A 16,547-nucleotide genomic window follows, 5' to 3' on the forward strand; every position below is an offset into this window, starting at 1 on the left:
AAGAGATTCCAAAAGACAATTTCAACTTCTCCCCGATTCGGGACAAGCAATCAAGCAACCGCTTCATTTGAATTATTCCTTTGCATGCATTTCAACAAGAATGCAACTATTTTAAATGCTGCGAAAAGAAATAAATCAGGTAAAGAGCAAGCAGTATAATTTGTCATTTGTTGCTCTGCACAGCATTAATACACTACGGATTCTGCAAAGTAGTAGTTTTTTTTTTTTTTTAACTGTTCGTCTTTGGGATGAAAGATATAATAAATGGCACTGCCAAATTTGAGGAACTGCGAAAGCCACAGCTTCAATCATGAAGGATCGCCAATTGAGTTATGACAACAACGGACTTGATTTAGTTCCGAAAAGCATTTCAGTTGCTCTTTAGTTCAGATCCAAGACTACTGTTTCTCATCCTCACTCCACAAGACTGGATAGACAGAAAGAAAAAAAAAACTGAAAAGAAAGGAAGAATTTAACAGAAAGAAAGAAAAAATGCAGAAGTAAATATTAGAAAACAGGGAAATGTTAAAAAAAGAAGAGAAAGAGTCATAGAAACAGATAAAAGAACCAATGAAATTCCAACAAACGAAATGCTGGAAGATGCAGACAGAAAACAGAGAGTTGCATCGAAACGATCCCTTAAGTGTCTTGGCAATGTCACCATTGGATTTTTACTTGTCGGTGACACGGCAGTTTCATAGTGCTGTCTGCTCCAGTGTGAGGGAGCGAAACGGCCTTAGAATTGAAACGACAGAAGTTTTAATGCCGCGTCCCAGTTAAGTGCGTCCTGAAATGCGCATCACATGCGACCATGAGCCAACAGTAGTTCCGTTTCCTGGTATGTACAAAGAGCAGCGAACGCATTAAGGCTCTAATTCGCCTCCTTGTACCTGTGAGGTGTCCATAACAAGTCATCAACAGTCTAATAGACCCGTCACGGTCGCTTTTTCTTTTTGTCAAAGATGCGACCAAAGACGCAATACTGCCAAGAAGCAGCGTCATCGTCCTGTTGTTTGTCACAAACTGGGGATGCTTTACGGCATCCCTCCTAACTGATATTTCCCTTATCAATGCATTTAAGCAAGAAAATCATACTTGGAAAGTGACGATAAGAACTTCGGGCCGCACATGATATTTACCAATAGCATCCAGCTATGGGACAGTTATAGCACTTTCTATATTTTATGCATAAAGCCACCTACCTGGGGCTCCCCATCATCCACGTCCGTATTCCCATTTGGTGTGTCTGTAGAGCGTGAAGTTTGGTTAGTGGACAAATTAATAGCGACTTCTCCGTCCTCCTCATGGTCCATCATGCCATGATCCTGGGGTTGAGGCTGTAATGAAATAAAAAAATCGTTCGCATTACAAATAGAAATTATAAAAAAAATTAGAATAATCGTAATTAGAGAAATTACGATGCTTCAGTTATACAGCAAAAAACTTTTACTGGGCATTGTTGTTCTCGTGTCTCCATGACAACTACCATATGAAGATTTTTGTATGTTACACAATTCAGCGAAACTTTTATTAGCCATTGTTGTTCTATAGTCACCATGGAAACAAATACGTGTAGATTTCGTGTATGACCCATTCCGGATTTGATTTGTGATATGATTGGTGATACTTTTATATCGAATTTTATCCAGTCTATTAAATGAATGCGTATACATAAAATAAGAAAGAAAGGGGGCAAAAAAAACGGGCCGCAAATTCCAAAACATCTTTGATCACCACGTACACAAAGTCATGGCAACCCACGTGGTTCCGAGAAAGAGTAATAATTGATTATACTAATACCGTTTTCGGCGCAACATGGTGGGCGCGGACAAAGCTCGGGGCGTAACGACAAACGGCTAACAAAAAAAAAAGGGGGGGGGGAGGTAGCCGGAATGGAGTGCGTGTGTGTGTGTATGTATACATATATGGATGGAGTGTAATTGTCACCCTGCGGAACCGAAAAACTTCCCGGAACTGGTGATATCAATTCAGTATTCATCCAGGCACGTGAACCGATAGATGAGTTAACAGGCAGCGCCTGAGCGCTCGTGCAAGAAACGCCCCCTATTGGAAGTTTTCCTCATCGTTTCACTGAAATGCATCAAGAGAGAAAGTAGGAAGGAAGGAAAGATAGACAGATAAAGGGCGAGCAAAATGTAGAGAATCGGCAAGTCTGATAAGTAGGGAAAGAAATAATGAATGAAAGACTAATAGATTGGGGGAAATAAATAAAAAAAAACAGGTACGTGAATATAAGGCATTTAGTGAGGGTCAAAAATAAACAGACGCTCGGGTGTGTGCACACGCACAAAGATACCGAGAGAGAGAGAGAGAGAGAGAGAGAGAGAGAGAGAGAGAGCTTATATACTGTGAAATGGAGAAATGAAAGAACAGCAGCATAAGAAGAAGAAAATGAATAAGCTCTTATAAATGGTCTACCGATATCGTATGCACGTTCAAGCGCGCTTATAAATATTCCTATTCTCCCACATAAGATTCATATCCATGTTTCTAAAAAGGGCATTTGTTCTTCCTACTGCGTTGTGAAGGTGCGGCAAACAGGGAAAAATCATAACTAGATTTTTACATGAAAGAAATAATAAAAAGAACCCTTAAAGTAAAAAACACCAAATAGCAAAAGAGAAAAATAGTCTGAAAATACGGGCAGTTAATAGGCGTATAGTATGCCCTTGACTATCAAACGTCATTCTCATTATTAAAAAAAAAAAAAAAAACTGAGAATACCAAGTAAGAATCAAACACGAAAATACTAATCGGTAAACAGACAGATAACAAACGGGAGAAGAAGAAGAAGAAGAAGAGAGAGAGAGGGGGGGGGAGATAAAAACATGCAGAAAGATAAAAAAAACTAAAGACTTTAAACAAAATAAGAAACGTAATGGAGAGAGAGAGAGAGAGAACGAATGAATTGATGAACATTTATTATATACAGATAATATCCGGGAAAAAAAAGTCTGTGATATTTGACATAAAAAGAGGGGTGGGTGGATTGGGTACTTTCCCTACTCCCGCAAACGCACGAAGATCAGGACAGGCGGACGAGTGACAACATCATTAGGGCCGGTGACCCGGGTAAACAGTGCTTGGTACGCGTAAAAAGCTCTTTGATTGACTGAATGAAAGCTACACTCCACCTTCTCATCATCTGACCTTGCGTTCCCCTGTTATTAGGGAAAATTTTCACTTAAACTTGCAATGCTATCTTGGTTCTGACCTCCTTCTCGAGACAATATTTCTTATCATTATTGTTATTAAACATTCACGACTCTGGCCGCAATCTAATGACAGTGATCTGCCACAAGCATCCTATCATTAAAAGAAAGCAGCGCTTTCAGCTAGTGGAGAGCTTATTAACTCTACATTTCCACGAGCTGTTATTGTTTGACACAACGAGGAGGTATGGGATTTCTCCAATCAGTTAGAAGTCCGGCAGAATCTTTTTTAATCAGGTTTATAGCTGTTCGAGCTATTATGTGATCAGTTACAACTCCGAAAGGCATCATGACAACACCATCACTAACAGCGCTCATTATTATCACGTACCGTCCGAATACAAGCACGTCCGTTGTTCAAACTCTCAGCGTTAGGTTAACATAGCTAGCTAGTAACTCGGTTGCAGATCAAACGGCCAGTAAAGAAACAATTTCACTGCTAACGTACATAATACTAACCAACCTCGCACAAAAATATAAGTGGAATCCGAAAAAAAAGTGTTTAGATGCTGTCTATTATGCAAAGTCATGTAGTGAAAGAAATGGATGTCAAATACGCAAGAGTAAAGGTCTCATCTCAATTGCTGATTACATTACTTAATATCCTGTACATAGTTGTGTAAACCAAAACAAATTTAGCCTTCCTTACTTCATTAAGAAAGCAAAAATAACAACGCTGTTACGCATAAGAAATATCAAAGTTAATCCTTAATATGGCAAGTTATTATGTGATCAATTCTGCTGTTTGCTGATTATGAAACCGGTAAGACAGCCGTTCTTATCGCAACAATATTTCGCAGTTGCGAAGTATTACCTGCAACATTTTACCTGCAACAATATTTCGCAACTGCGAAATATTGTTGCAGGTAAAATGAGCACTGTAAACTTGTTTGGTCACGGGACAGTTGGAGTATTTCAAAACAGCTTGTGACTATGAATTCTTCCGCTGATTCAATAAGAAGGCAAAAAATATATATGCAGACTTCAAAAACGTCTTCAAATATTAATGTCTATACATTTCATAGATGCTCTAAACTTGTTTAGTGCATTTAAAGAGGAAAGGCGGATACAGAGAGAGAGAGAGAGACAACTAAAGACATGAAATTGTTGAACGTTAATTTCGTGTGTCCTCTGGCAGGTTTTTCTGTTTTAAAAGAGGTCGGAAAGAGTTTCTTAGCGAAGGAACTCTGTAGATATGAGATGAATGGAAGTCTTTACAACCAAAGGGCATATGACAAGTCGTTCTTCTATATTACTTTGAAGACTCTGAGGATATAAAAAGAAGCGAAACATCTTGAACATCGCATGCTCCTCTCCCTTGTTTGGCAGTTGTGGAGAAGAAAGATCCGAGTTTTCAGAGGAAACGCCTACCATCTTCTCTTCTCATCACCTGTTAAAACTGAAACACTTTCTTCTTTCACTACGCGTTATTTCCGCTTCCTATGCAGGTCCGCGTGTTACTTAGATGCGACTTCTTGTTAGTACCACTCCCAACCGACCTGTCGCTGTGGGGATATATTTTTGGCTGTAGTGGATCCATGTGTGTGTGTGTTCACGGGGCCGGTTTGCCTGCCTGCGGGATGAAAAACGCCAGATAAACTGGCGGAAAAAACCCTACTGCCCGCGCCCAAGACCGGCTAACTTGGCTATGCCTGAGGAAGATCGTCAAATTCTTCACGTCTTCGACGGGAATCGAACCCGGGACACTCCTTCCCCAGTCATGTGGACATGAAATTGCCTAGTGGTTGCGAAGCGCTAAGCCACTAGGCTAACCGCGCGGACAAAACAGAAACACTTTACGATGATTAAATATGAATAATTTATGAAAAGTACGCAGTTAAGCAAGATAAAGTCTACGTAAATCTTCGATCTGTGATCCAAACCTCGAATTCTCACTAGAAATCAGAAGTTTGGATCATCGTAGGATTTGTTTGTTATTATAGAGGAAAAAAGCTTTTATTTGCTTAATTTTTCCTACGAAAAAGACTCTCTTTCATTTGTTTCTCCATTTGTCATTATCGAAAAGATTTTTGAAGAAAGAAACTTTTTTCAATAGTAACAAACAAACAAAGAAGTGGGAAATGACATAAGTTATTAGTTTGTATTGAGGGATAACAAATTTGTATGCTTAAGATCTAATTCAACTTCAGATGTGTTCAAAAATCGAACAGCTTACTGGTAACAGTTTTGAGCTAATTGTGAAGAAACTGATAGCAGTAGTTTCCTATAGTGCACCTCAGTAGTGCAGAAAGACGCAATATGTGTCTTTCTGATGATAAGATCGAGGTTCAAGAAGCTAAGACATGAAGAACTTTGTAAGAATTTTTCAATAGAAGGCAGTTCCGTACGAAGACAGCAAGGCTTGACTGAAAACTTGACCTCTCCTATGTACAATTAACAAATCGGCTGGAGAATACACATAATTAATGGTTGGTATACCCGCCTTGGCCTGAACTGTCTCAGCGTATGCCTGAAAACAAGAGTACGTATTTACAATGTTTCATCTATGAGAAAATGTTTTTCACGCGAGTCAAAAAAGTAGATAATGATTACAGCTGGAATGCATTTATTAAACAAACACATATTAACGGAACTCATTTTTATTTCTCTTCATTCATTCTCCTCCACTGCTATTTTTTGGAACAACATCGCTTTCTATGAATTTTACAAAACATACAAGCGAAAGACGAAATGGTTATTTAATACAAACTCCCAACCAACCACGGAGCCAATTCTACAACCGTCTGAAATCTAGTGGCAAGATTCGGTACTTCAGATGTGTTCAAAAAATGGATTTAGAATATTAGTAGACACCAGTTGAATATGCTGCATAGCCATCGAAAAAGGGTATTCAATGTAAAACAACCTATACCCTCTAGAGTTTTATATTTTCAGTTTTTCTTTGATAAAAGCGCTTTGTTATGAGGCCGCGACGCCCACCTACGGAGAGAGAAACTGTTGTGAATAGATTGTTAGTGGGTAATGTTCACGCTGTTAAAAGCTGAAACCTACTTTATATTGTTATCGCATGTCAACGAATATCGCAAGAAAATCTTAATAAATCACGTTTGCTTCACAGCTTTGCCAACAACTAAATAAAGGCACTTCAAGTTCATGAAAACAGTCAGTTGACGCAGAGAGAGACTACCGGAAATAAAACGATTTTTTTTTTAATGCATTTGTAGCGCTTAGGAAAGTACCAAACGATTTGTGGAAAACATATAACAGCTGCAGTCATGATGTACTGTTCCATCTCCGCATTTTGTTCTTATAAAATGAATCCTTAAAGAGCCTTGTGGTGGTTTTTCATGATAAATTTACTCTCCACAAAGTAGTTAAAAAATAAATGAAAAAAAAGGAAAGGAAAAAAAAAGCGTCTGCTGTATTACAATTACAGTAAAATCTCATTTTAATCATGAATTTCGTTAAGGAATTTGTCTTTTTAACGCAAAACCCAATCACTTTTCTCACTTCTCAACTTTCCAAAGATCAGAAGCAGATAGAAAGCTTAACGACATTTAATCATACAATTAAAAATGTTCTCTGCCCACCGATAGATGTCGCTGCCTTTGAAGTGGTTTTGAGGAGAGATGAAAAAGACAAAGAAAAAAAAAAAAGCACAAAAGTGAAGCGTTGTATTTTAGTAGTAATTTTTTTTTCAACCAGTTAATTAAGAGATGTTCAAATTGTGTAATGGACAACTCTTATGTGGTTTTTGTCTAAATTTCGGACGACTTAAAAAAAATACAAAGTCAATATTTTCCGGCGTAAAGGTTTTCCTTCTCGATGGAGATTTTTTTATTATTTTTTTGCTTATTCCTTCTTTACAGCAATGCTTTTCGCATCTTTGGGAACCTTTTTTTTTATTATTTTTTTCCAATTTCGCGCGTTCTCGATTTTTTTTTCGATAAAGAATCCTTTAACATTACTAATGTACCCTAAAGCATGTAGAATGGAGTACAGGCGAATTGCTCAACACTAATGGATGATGAGTTGTGAGATGAAAATAAAATTTAATTAATATCGTATTATTAAAACACATTGAAAGCAAGTAAAACAATTGGGAGAGGAAAAACGAAGAAAGAAAAACTAATTCCGATCATTGGACATGCCTTCGAGGGATCTGTTTCCTCTCTGATGCATGCTCTTCTTCGAAACGTCGAGTGCATGTTTAGAAGCCGGACTAAACAGTCTCTCTCTCTCTCTTTCTCTCTAACAAACGCTTCAATATAATGAACGAAAGCGCGCGCTTGGCTCCTACTACCCGGTACTAACAAATACTTATATTTAATTTTCAGCCAGGATGCGTCCCAAATCAAGCATTTTTTTTTTTTTGTAATGCAACGTGCTACAATGTTATTTGCTCTGATTTTTTAAGGTAATTAATATTTCATGCCTTTAGATAAGATTTTCTTTAGGCACAAGGATATTTGTAATTAGTAATAAACAAGCAAGCTATCACCTGAAGAAATCGTTCTTCTTATCGGTACAAGAATAACTTCGTACTATAAATCTAATTAGCTTCCACATCTGTACACATTTGAAAGGCATACACCGTTTGACCGGAAGTGTGCATGCAGGATATTCGAGAGCTGAAATTGATCTCCCCCCTACCAATTAGATAAATCTGGAGTGGATCGGAAGGTATTCAACTCATACAAATGGGATTACATAGTGTACCGGCCTGACGCTCTATCGGGAATGACAACTAATAATGCGTACGGTTAGCTTTGGCAGTATTACAACTCGGAAAGATCTGACACACAAAGGATGTCGAAATGTGCGTGTGTGTTTGCGATCAATTTAATAAGTATTTCCAATTCACCTCACAAATACTCAATTGGACTGACAGCCAACGGCTAAAAAGCTAAGAGAAGTGTTTAACGTCTTGGTTACATTCATTATGTTAGAGACTCAGAATTTTGGCATGGAGGAGAATAACATTACTTTCACGGAAATAACTGTCACCATCAGAATAATAAGCGAGGTATCGATAGCCTTAAAAAACTATATTGCAATATTTTGATGTGCCCGTATTGGAATAAACTGATATTACTGTCCTTCTCATGCTAATTTAACATTCCGATTGTCTTTAATCGACTACTGATCAAAATGAACCAAGGCGAAGAGAACTAATAGGTGACTTGAAAAGTTTATGAAATTGACTGTTTAATCAGCAACAGATCTTTATATATCATAATTTTCTACGTTTCACTTTTCACATGCAGTCCTCCATTCATGGAGAAATTGTGTGTGTGTGTGTGTGTGTGTGTGTGTGTGTGTGTGTGTGTGTGTGTGTGTGTGTGTGTGTGTGTGTGTGTGTGTGTGTGTGTGTGTGTGTGTGTGTGTGTGTGTGTGTGTGTGTGTGTGTGTGTGTGTGTGTGTGTGTGTTGTCATAGCTACAAACATATTAAAGTGCATCTGCGGAGTAATATTCATCACTGTACCTGTAGAAAATATAAATGACTGCAGAACAAGTGGTGCAATGGGTGGACATCAGGGAAGTAAAATGGATGAGCATCAAACTGACTACTGTAAAACTTCGGTCCAATCTTTTCCGGTTCTTTTCTTGGAGACGTAATAGGCAAGGTCTCCGGAAAAAGACAACGAGCAGTATGTGCAACGCTGTCGTGGAAGAAACCACTGTGGCCAGTTTCGGGCGCTTTCCAGCACAAGGGATCCACAGCTGGTTGGAAATTGGAAAACTTCTTGAATTCAGGACATCATTGACATAATTCCCTACCTGGTCAAAATAATGACACCCGCTGTGCGACCTAAATGTGGCAAAAACTTGGTTCCAACGCACTTCCGTTGAAATAGTCTGCAATCATGCGCAGTCTTCATTTACAACCTAGATTTTTAAACACGAACATTTTTTACACTTTCATAAGAAGTTTTACAGAGACACGCACGTCCGACTTCACTGCTTCATGTCCGTCCATGAAATACAGACCACATATGATTAGTTATTTGGCTCTAATTCTAAAGCAACTGACCACGTGTTATGCAATTTAAGTCAGTATTTACTCTTCTCCGAATAGAGTTATCACCAATATGACCTGAAGTCATTCTAGTGATGTTCTGCTTAAGCACTCATGACACCGAGATGAGAATACTTTCTTTCCGATCTTCGTAAATAATTCAGGTAGGACTCTTGATTTTCTTGTATAGTGTCATGATTGTCAATGAGGATCTAAAATCCAAAATGGTCTTCAGTTCCCATAATTCACTTTTTCCAGTAAGTGTACTCGTAAGTTAACTGTCGTAGTTAAACAGACTCCTTTCTGACAACCAATAAGCTCACATTCTTCTTTAATATCCTTATTTTTTCACTTTTTATATTTTTTTCATGCTAGTACCGACTATTATTCCTCTGAAAATGTTATTCCCGTCCCTCCGTTTCCAGAAAAGCGACTGCAATACTGATACCATCGTGACTACTACTACTTCAGAGTTCACTTCCAGTGATCTTGCAAACTGTGTATTCATATATATAAGCACATGCAGCAGAAGCAGAATATCATTTACATTATCTGTATATGTAGATACATAGATTTTAATAATAGGTAAAGGGGTCGCCCTAAGATGACCTGGAGAAGACAGACCGAGTTGGAGATGAAGCAGATGGGAAGATCCTGGAATGAACTCAAGAGGGAGACAGAAAACAGAATCGGGTGGAAAGCATTGATTGAAGCCCTATGCTCCGTAGAGAGAGAAGAGGATAAGTAAGTAAGATTTTAATAATAACTACAAATATTATCATAGAAAATGTCCAAATTATAGCTAAATGAAGTAGCATGAGATTTTTTATATTATTAGGATGGATAACAACATTAATCTTTTAGCAAATAAGAAAAAATCCCTTCAGACGTTTAATCTTGGCTCTCCAAATGTTTACTTGATACATCGCAATAGGACGCATAAAAATATTCAAAATATTACTACTACCATCGATCGATAATAATAATAATAATAATAATAATAATAAATGTTTTTTTTTTTTTTTTTTTTTTTTTTTTTTTACATCATAGACTGTGTACTACCATTAAGACGATGCGAAAGATAATCCTACTCAGGTTGGCTTTCTAGTTTTCGTACAACGTATTTCGTTGGAAGAGGAATCAACTGGCTAATCTTTGCTTCCTGTAATCAATACAAAAAAGTCCACTTCCCGCACCGAAAGCCAAAAAAAAAAAAAAAAAAAAAAAAAAAAGAATGACATTTCATGTTATTCGTGCTGGGAAACTGTTAATCTATTGATCTCCTAGATACGTCATTTTCCGTTTTAAGTTGAAACATAGACCTTCCCCGTATCATGTAGGCATTCGACACCAAATCTGACGGAATAGCGGGTGCTTAATCTTTATTCCCGTTATTTTACAGGAAAAATTCCCTGACTTATGAAAAGTTGTTCTGCTGCAGTCCGCGGTGTAGCACGAACGTGGATTCAAAAAATTATAATTAGAAGGATCAAGTAAAAGTTTATAGAGAGTGGGAATCATCGTATCTTACTCTTTTTACATTATGAGAATTCCAGAATATGTAGTTATGATGGGAGGAACAATAGATACGACTAACCAAGAAAAGTTGGTCCTTCACTGTACCGAAGACTTCAAGACGGAAAAGAATTTTGTAGGATTTTTTTTTTTCTTTCAAAATTGTCTATTAAGTACCAATAACGAAGCAGTTAGAGACAATGATATAGTACATTTTTCTGTGGAAACACCAGTCTGATAACTGGCTTAAAAGTTCATGGCTTCACCATGTAAATTGACTTTTCAATTAATTCAACGAACTACGATAACTACTTAACATACAAACCTTATTTCCGGTATGGAGTATACGCATATTTTAGATTCGAAAGGCAATTCACTATCTGAACTACCAATAGCTACATATTTCGAATACTTCATTTGCCTATAAATCAACGATACTATTCATTTCAGAATAATGCAACAAATGCGCAGTGAATGCTGTATTGAGATAGAGAGACTATTTGATTCGCATATTAGTTTTCTAGGTCAACCCTCTTCGAGTTAGCATTATTTCGATTTATTTATTTCTTATGTAATAAACAAAAGCTCTACTGTATGTCCAGTTGAATGTGGATTGAAAGATATCGGACATTGAACACATTAAATGGACTGGAAATTCAAGAATACAGACAAATACGTGGGAAAAAACAGAACGAAAAAAAATGTAAAACGTACTGAAAATCGTAATCTAAAATTTGTAATTTCCACCAGATTTGTCTATCAGAAATTATAATTATAATTTCTGATAGAGAAACACAAGATGAATGCCTGTCTAAAGTTCAAAACTTTCAAGATGAGATTTTTCATGCAATGACCATTCAGAGTAAACCGGATTCTTTGTCGTATCTGTTGTTCCCTGAGGGATTCGTCTAAATGTTATGTTCTAGTTCAAATGATTTCGACTTTTGAAAGGCAGCCTTTACAAATCTCAAAAGATAAAAAATCTTTTATGTTTCTCTTACCAAGCAAAAGGCTATTAAAATTTGAAACGTAAAATTATTTCTTACTATTTCTCGATTTTGAACAAATACAAAACTTTCGAATTAACCATTTCAATATCAGTTCATGTTCAGAACTATTTCTTCCGTTCATTACAGGAGTTTTAAGAAGCATTATATCATGATATAAACCATTTTAAAACTATAAACGAAAGATAAATATTTGTCTGAACAGATTGTAGCAAAGGAAAAAAAAGCAAGTACATTTTGATCTGTAAAAAAGAATTTTTTTTTATCGTGTTCTTGTTTCGATAGGACATTACTGCGACTTAAATTACTTTCTTGGTATATGGAACAATTTTTGAATAGTCTGTATATCATATACTCGACGGAAACTTTTTGTTTCTTTTTATTTTCATTTTCTTTTCCTAAAAACAGGCAAACTGGTCAAAATAATACACGCAATTAACAGACTAATCTCACAGCTTTAGCTGCTTCGGCTGAATTCCAAATAATAGACCCATCAACAACGACAACAATATCATATATTCGACCAATTTTTCAATTCTTTACAAGCTATACGGGTTGGCTATAAACTCGTATGAAAAGTTATCGGACTAGTTGAAAAACAAAAGCGCAAGATTAACTTAAATACAGGTCGCTGTTGTTCCCTTCCAAATAATTCTCTTCCAAATTCATGCACCCTACATATGGAGTTACCGTTAGCCTTCCTTTGAGATCGCGTTCAGCCCTATCTGTGAGACTTTTTTTACCTGAATCATTTTCAAATTTCCGTCCTTTGAACCAATTTAATCTTCGGAAAACCTAGAGCGGTACACTTGTCCGAAGAGTGTTGTGTGTCGATTTTGACCCAATGCTGCTTTACAGACAACGCTGTGAATACGTGCGTGCGTGCATGCGTGTGTGTATAGGGTGCGCGTCGGGACATCGTGGGAGAAAAGTAGTAATTCTACATGGATGTGTTTTTTTTTTTTCTGCCTGTTTTTTCAAGGAACATCTTCCCTTAAATGTCACTGGATTTAAGTAACACCGGTAGTTGCCATATATATATACAGGGTGTCCCAAAATTCACGCAAGAAGTAATTTTGATAGAAAACACAGGTTTTTAATTAAAAATTGTAATTTCTTATTGATTCATAAAGTATACAGTATAGGGTTATGCATGGAATAGCATATCGGGTAAATGGCCTCCACGGCTTTGCTGGCATATACGCTCTCTTTTGTCGAAATTTTCCATGACCGTTTTGCATAAATGTGGCTGAATTTCGTTGATGCAGCGCTCAATTTCCTCCTTCAAGGCGTGGGTGGTCGTGGGCTAGTTGGCATAAACCTTAGACTTCAAAAAACCCCAAAGAAAGAAGTCCAACGGCGTTAAGTCACATGATCTGGGCGGCCAATTCTGATCACCAAAACGGGAAATTACATGACCAGGAAATGACTCACGCAGTAATTGAATTGTTTCTCGGGCTGTATGGCATGTGGCACCGTCTTGTTGAAACCACATGTCGTCCACATCCATATCTTGCAATTTAGGCACAAAAAACTGGATTATCATGTCGCGATAGCGAGCACCATTAACTGTTATTGCCTTACCAGCCGAATTTTCGAAGAAGAATGGACCGATGATGCCTCCAGCCCAAAATCCGTACCAAACAGTGACACGTTGTGGATGCATTTGTTTCTCAACAATCACTCGTGGATTTTCTGAACCCCAAATGCGACAATTTTGTCGATTAACGAAGCCATCAAGATGAAAATGAGCCTCATCGCTGAAGATCATTTTGTTCGAAAAATAAGCATCCACTTGTTGTTGTTCCATAATCCATTCAACGAACTCTCTTCGCTGTGTGTGGTCATTTTTAATAACCCTGAACTGTCAGCTGTCACGCTGTCTTTTTTTTTTTCTCATTGGCAACACTTTACCGCACAAATGGCGCTAAATTTAAATCTTACGTGAATTTTGGGACACCCTGTATATATATATATATATATATATATACACGAAACTTCATTAATCAGTTTTTTCATATCGAACATTTCAGAACCCAATAAACATCCGAGCAATTAAACCCGATTACATTCGAGCACTACAAGGTATAATACCAATGATCACCAGACTGAAGTATGCATAGCTAGCAACTGCTAGTTAGTGTTCGTAGGCATACTTTGGGTCAGTCTGAAAACTCAGGCGTATCACTGTGTATAGGAATTACCGTATTCTTCTTTTATCAATCAGAAAGATATTGTAAGGTGAAGTAATCAGACAAAGAATATTTATATCAACACTACTGGTTATGCGTTTGATATAATTAGGTTATTTTTATACTATAATGCACTTCCAATGGTGTTCTTAATAGATATTAAACTGATTGTTTTCGAAACATCTTCCAAGAAATCCGCAGTGAATATCTCAATCCTTACTCCTGAGGAGTTTCGAGAGAAAAAAGTTTGTCTAATGGTATACAAGATCTGGAACCGGTCTGGTTGGCCGAGTAGTTAGCGTATCCGCTCTCCAGCCAAAAGGCTGTGGGTTCGAATCCCGCCGTGGACATGAATGTTTGTGATTGTCTTTCACATTCATTCACACAACTATATATACACATCCCCTAGGATGGAGGGGATGACTATGGGAGAAGGAGACCCAACAGTGGGGAAGATACAGTCTCATATTATCCTCATCATACTAGATCTGGAAGGTACAGATACGATTCCATTTAATGAATGTTTTTATCTTACATCCTCTCTCTCGCTCTCTGTACATTACCAATGTGATGGTATAAAGAAAACCAGTAATAACTGGTGAAATTTTATAATAAAAATTAACATAGTGGAAAGTGTTCACGTCATGGAGATTACTTCAGCGAAAGATGCAAACTCAGAAGAGACACAACTGTAAAACTTTAATTGATGTCAAAAATAGAATCAAAAATCGAAAACAGATTTCAAAAATAGAACCCGGGTAAGAATAAAACTACTTATAATTATGAAACGGGTGGATTTGAGTTCTTTTTAAGATGGCTTTTGTCAAAATAGTAAATGAATTAACTAAGAAATGACTTGGAGTAATATCTAATTTGCAATTTGCGCTTAATTCAGGGGATGAACGCTTTTCGTAGAGAAAGACGCTTCGACTTCAAAAAATTATCTCTTTCTCTTTTTTTTAATTTTTTTTTTATCAAATTCAATTATTTTCATGTATTAAATGCGGAAATAACTGAATCCCGTACAAAACCGGACGTTTCTGTAATGATTTTGGAACTCCCATATTATTGCATGTTAACTTAGCATTAATCGCCAAAATTAAACACAATTTTGCTTCTTACCAGCAAAACATTTAACATTATAAACATACACACAAGTGAATAATGATAAAACGTATTTTCCCACCGTTATCTAGTTCAAAAGTACATTTTTGCGGATATAAAACTGCTACACAAACTTAACCGAAAATAGTTCTTTTGGAGTTTGGAGAATGAAATAACTGCCATTTTAAATATGTAGAATGGTAAGTGAACTTGAGCAGTAGAAGTTATATTTTTACATAAATATTGGAAAATAGTAGAGAAATCACTTCTGTTGCTCAGGCACTCTATGAAGTACAGGCAGTACTAGAGACAAACTGAAACTTAGCAAACAGAAGTTCACAAACAGTGGAAATGCAAGCGTTTGCTAACTAGCAAATTTGTGTTTACATACATTCTAAATGCTGCGTCAAAGTCCAAAATTATAATAACATTAAAAGTTATATTTGTTAATTAGAAAATAGAACATACACGACTTTTATTAGAGCTAACATAGGACAGAAAGCGTCTTTCGGAAACGCGACAGCGCCATCTAGGAATAAATTTTAAAATTATTCCGTTATTTTCACTTTTACAATTAATATTAAACTAGTAGTGCATCTGAGTTGAAGTAAATATACTAAAAGACAAGACAGAAAATATAGTGTTTATGAGAGCGCCATCTACGAAATTTAATGAAAATATGTTGGTAAGCAAAAGAGAGAAAACAAATAAATGCTTAAGACTAAAACAATTGCTATAGCAACCATTAACCGCAGACAACAACAACAACAACAACACGCAAATAAATCAAGACAGCTTACGTTTATCCGGCAGTTCATGATGCTAAAACGGGACACGCACTCTGGAAAATTTGCAAGAGGTAAAGCGATGGGAGCACACAGTTCCGTGTGGTGGCGACCCCTGCCGTCCGAATGGGAGGGAGGAGCGGGGCAAAGAAGACGTAAGAATGTTTCTTGCTTGCTTGCTACCTTCTCTTCGCTCATTCGGGTCGGTCTGTTCGTCAACAGATCGATAAACGAAGCATTCCACCCAGTCCGGAGACGCTCAGCACCACATGCGGTAGGATGAACAGCCACGACGGCTATAGGATGGTGCGCACACCTGGCGATGAAACGGTAATCGTGAAAGATGTCGGAGACGATAGATTTTTTAAAGATACACGTTCAGATGGAAGTATAGCAATTCTCCCCCCCCGGCCCCCTTAAGGTTTCCGTTAGGAAATTGAGTTGATTGGAGGGGATTCGGTAGAACTGAGAAAAGTAGCTTTTTCGGAGGGCAAGTGACAAAGAGAAAAGGTTAACGGGGTGGATGTAGATGCGGGAATCTTTAAAAATGACACAAAACTAGTAAGAAAAGTATCCTCTCTAAATGAAATAGTGGCTTTTAATTGAATTCTTTATTAGAAAAAATATATCAAAATTAGCATAAAAAATAAAAAGTATCTATTTAGAATTTGATGGTAAAAAGATTAGCAATTTATTAAAGTCCAAGATTTAATTAACGAATATAACACAA

At 37.0% G+C, this 16,547-nt stretch overlaps 1 protein-coding gene across 1 annotated transcript in view; it reads right to left on the minus strand.

The window, feature by feature from the left end:
• The window catches only part of LOC150109884 (forkhead box protein P1-like), a 589,350-nt gene that overhangs the window by 372,791 nt on the left and 200,012 nt on the right, over positions 1 to 16,547 (minus strand). The window contains exon 4 of the mRNA XM_090397192.1: positions 1,203 to 1,337. Coding sequence (XP_090253318.1) covers positions 1,203 to 1,316 — 114 coding nt within the window. The 5' untranslated portion in view covers positions 1,317 to 1,337. The remainder of the gene's footprint in view (positions 1 to 1,202; positions 1,338 to 16,547) is intronic.

This window comes from Typopeltis vanoorti, chromosome 1, assembly GCF_054136105.1.
Source record: "Typopeltis vanoorti isolate ZY-2024b chromosome 1, IOZ_Tvanoo_1.0, whole genome shotgun sequence".
NCBI lineage: Eukaryota > Metazoa > Arthropoda > Arachnida > Uropygi > Thelyphonidae > Typopeltis > Typopeltis vanoorti.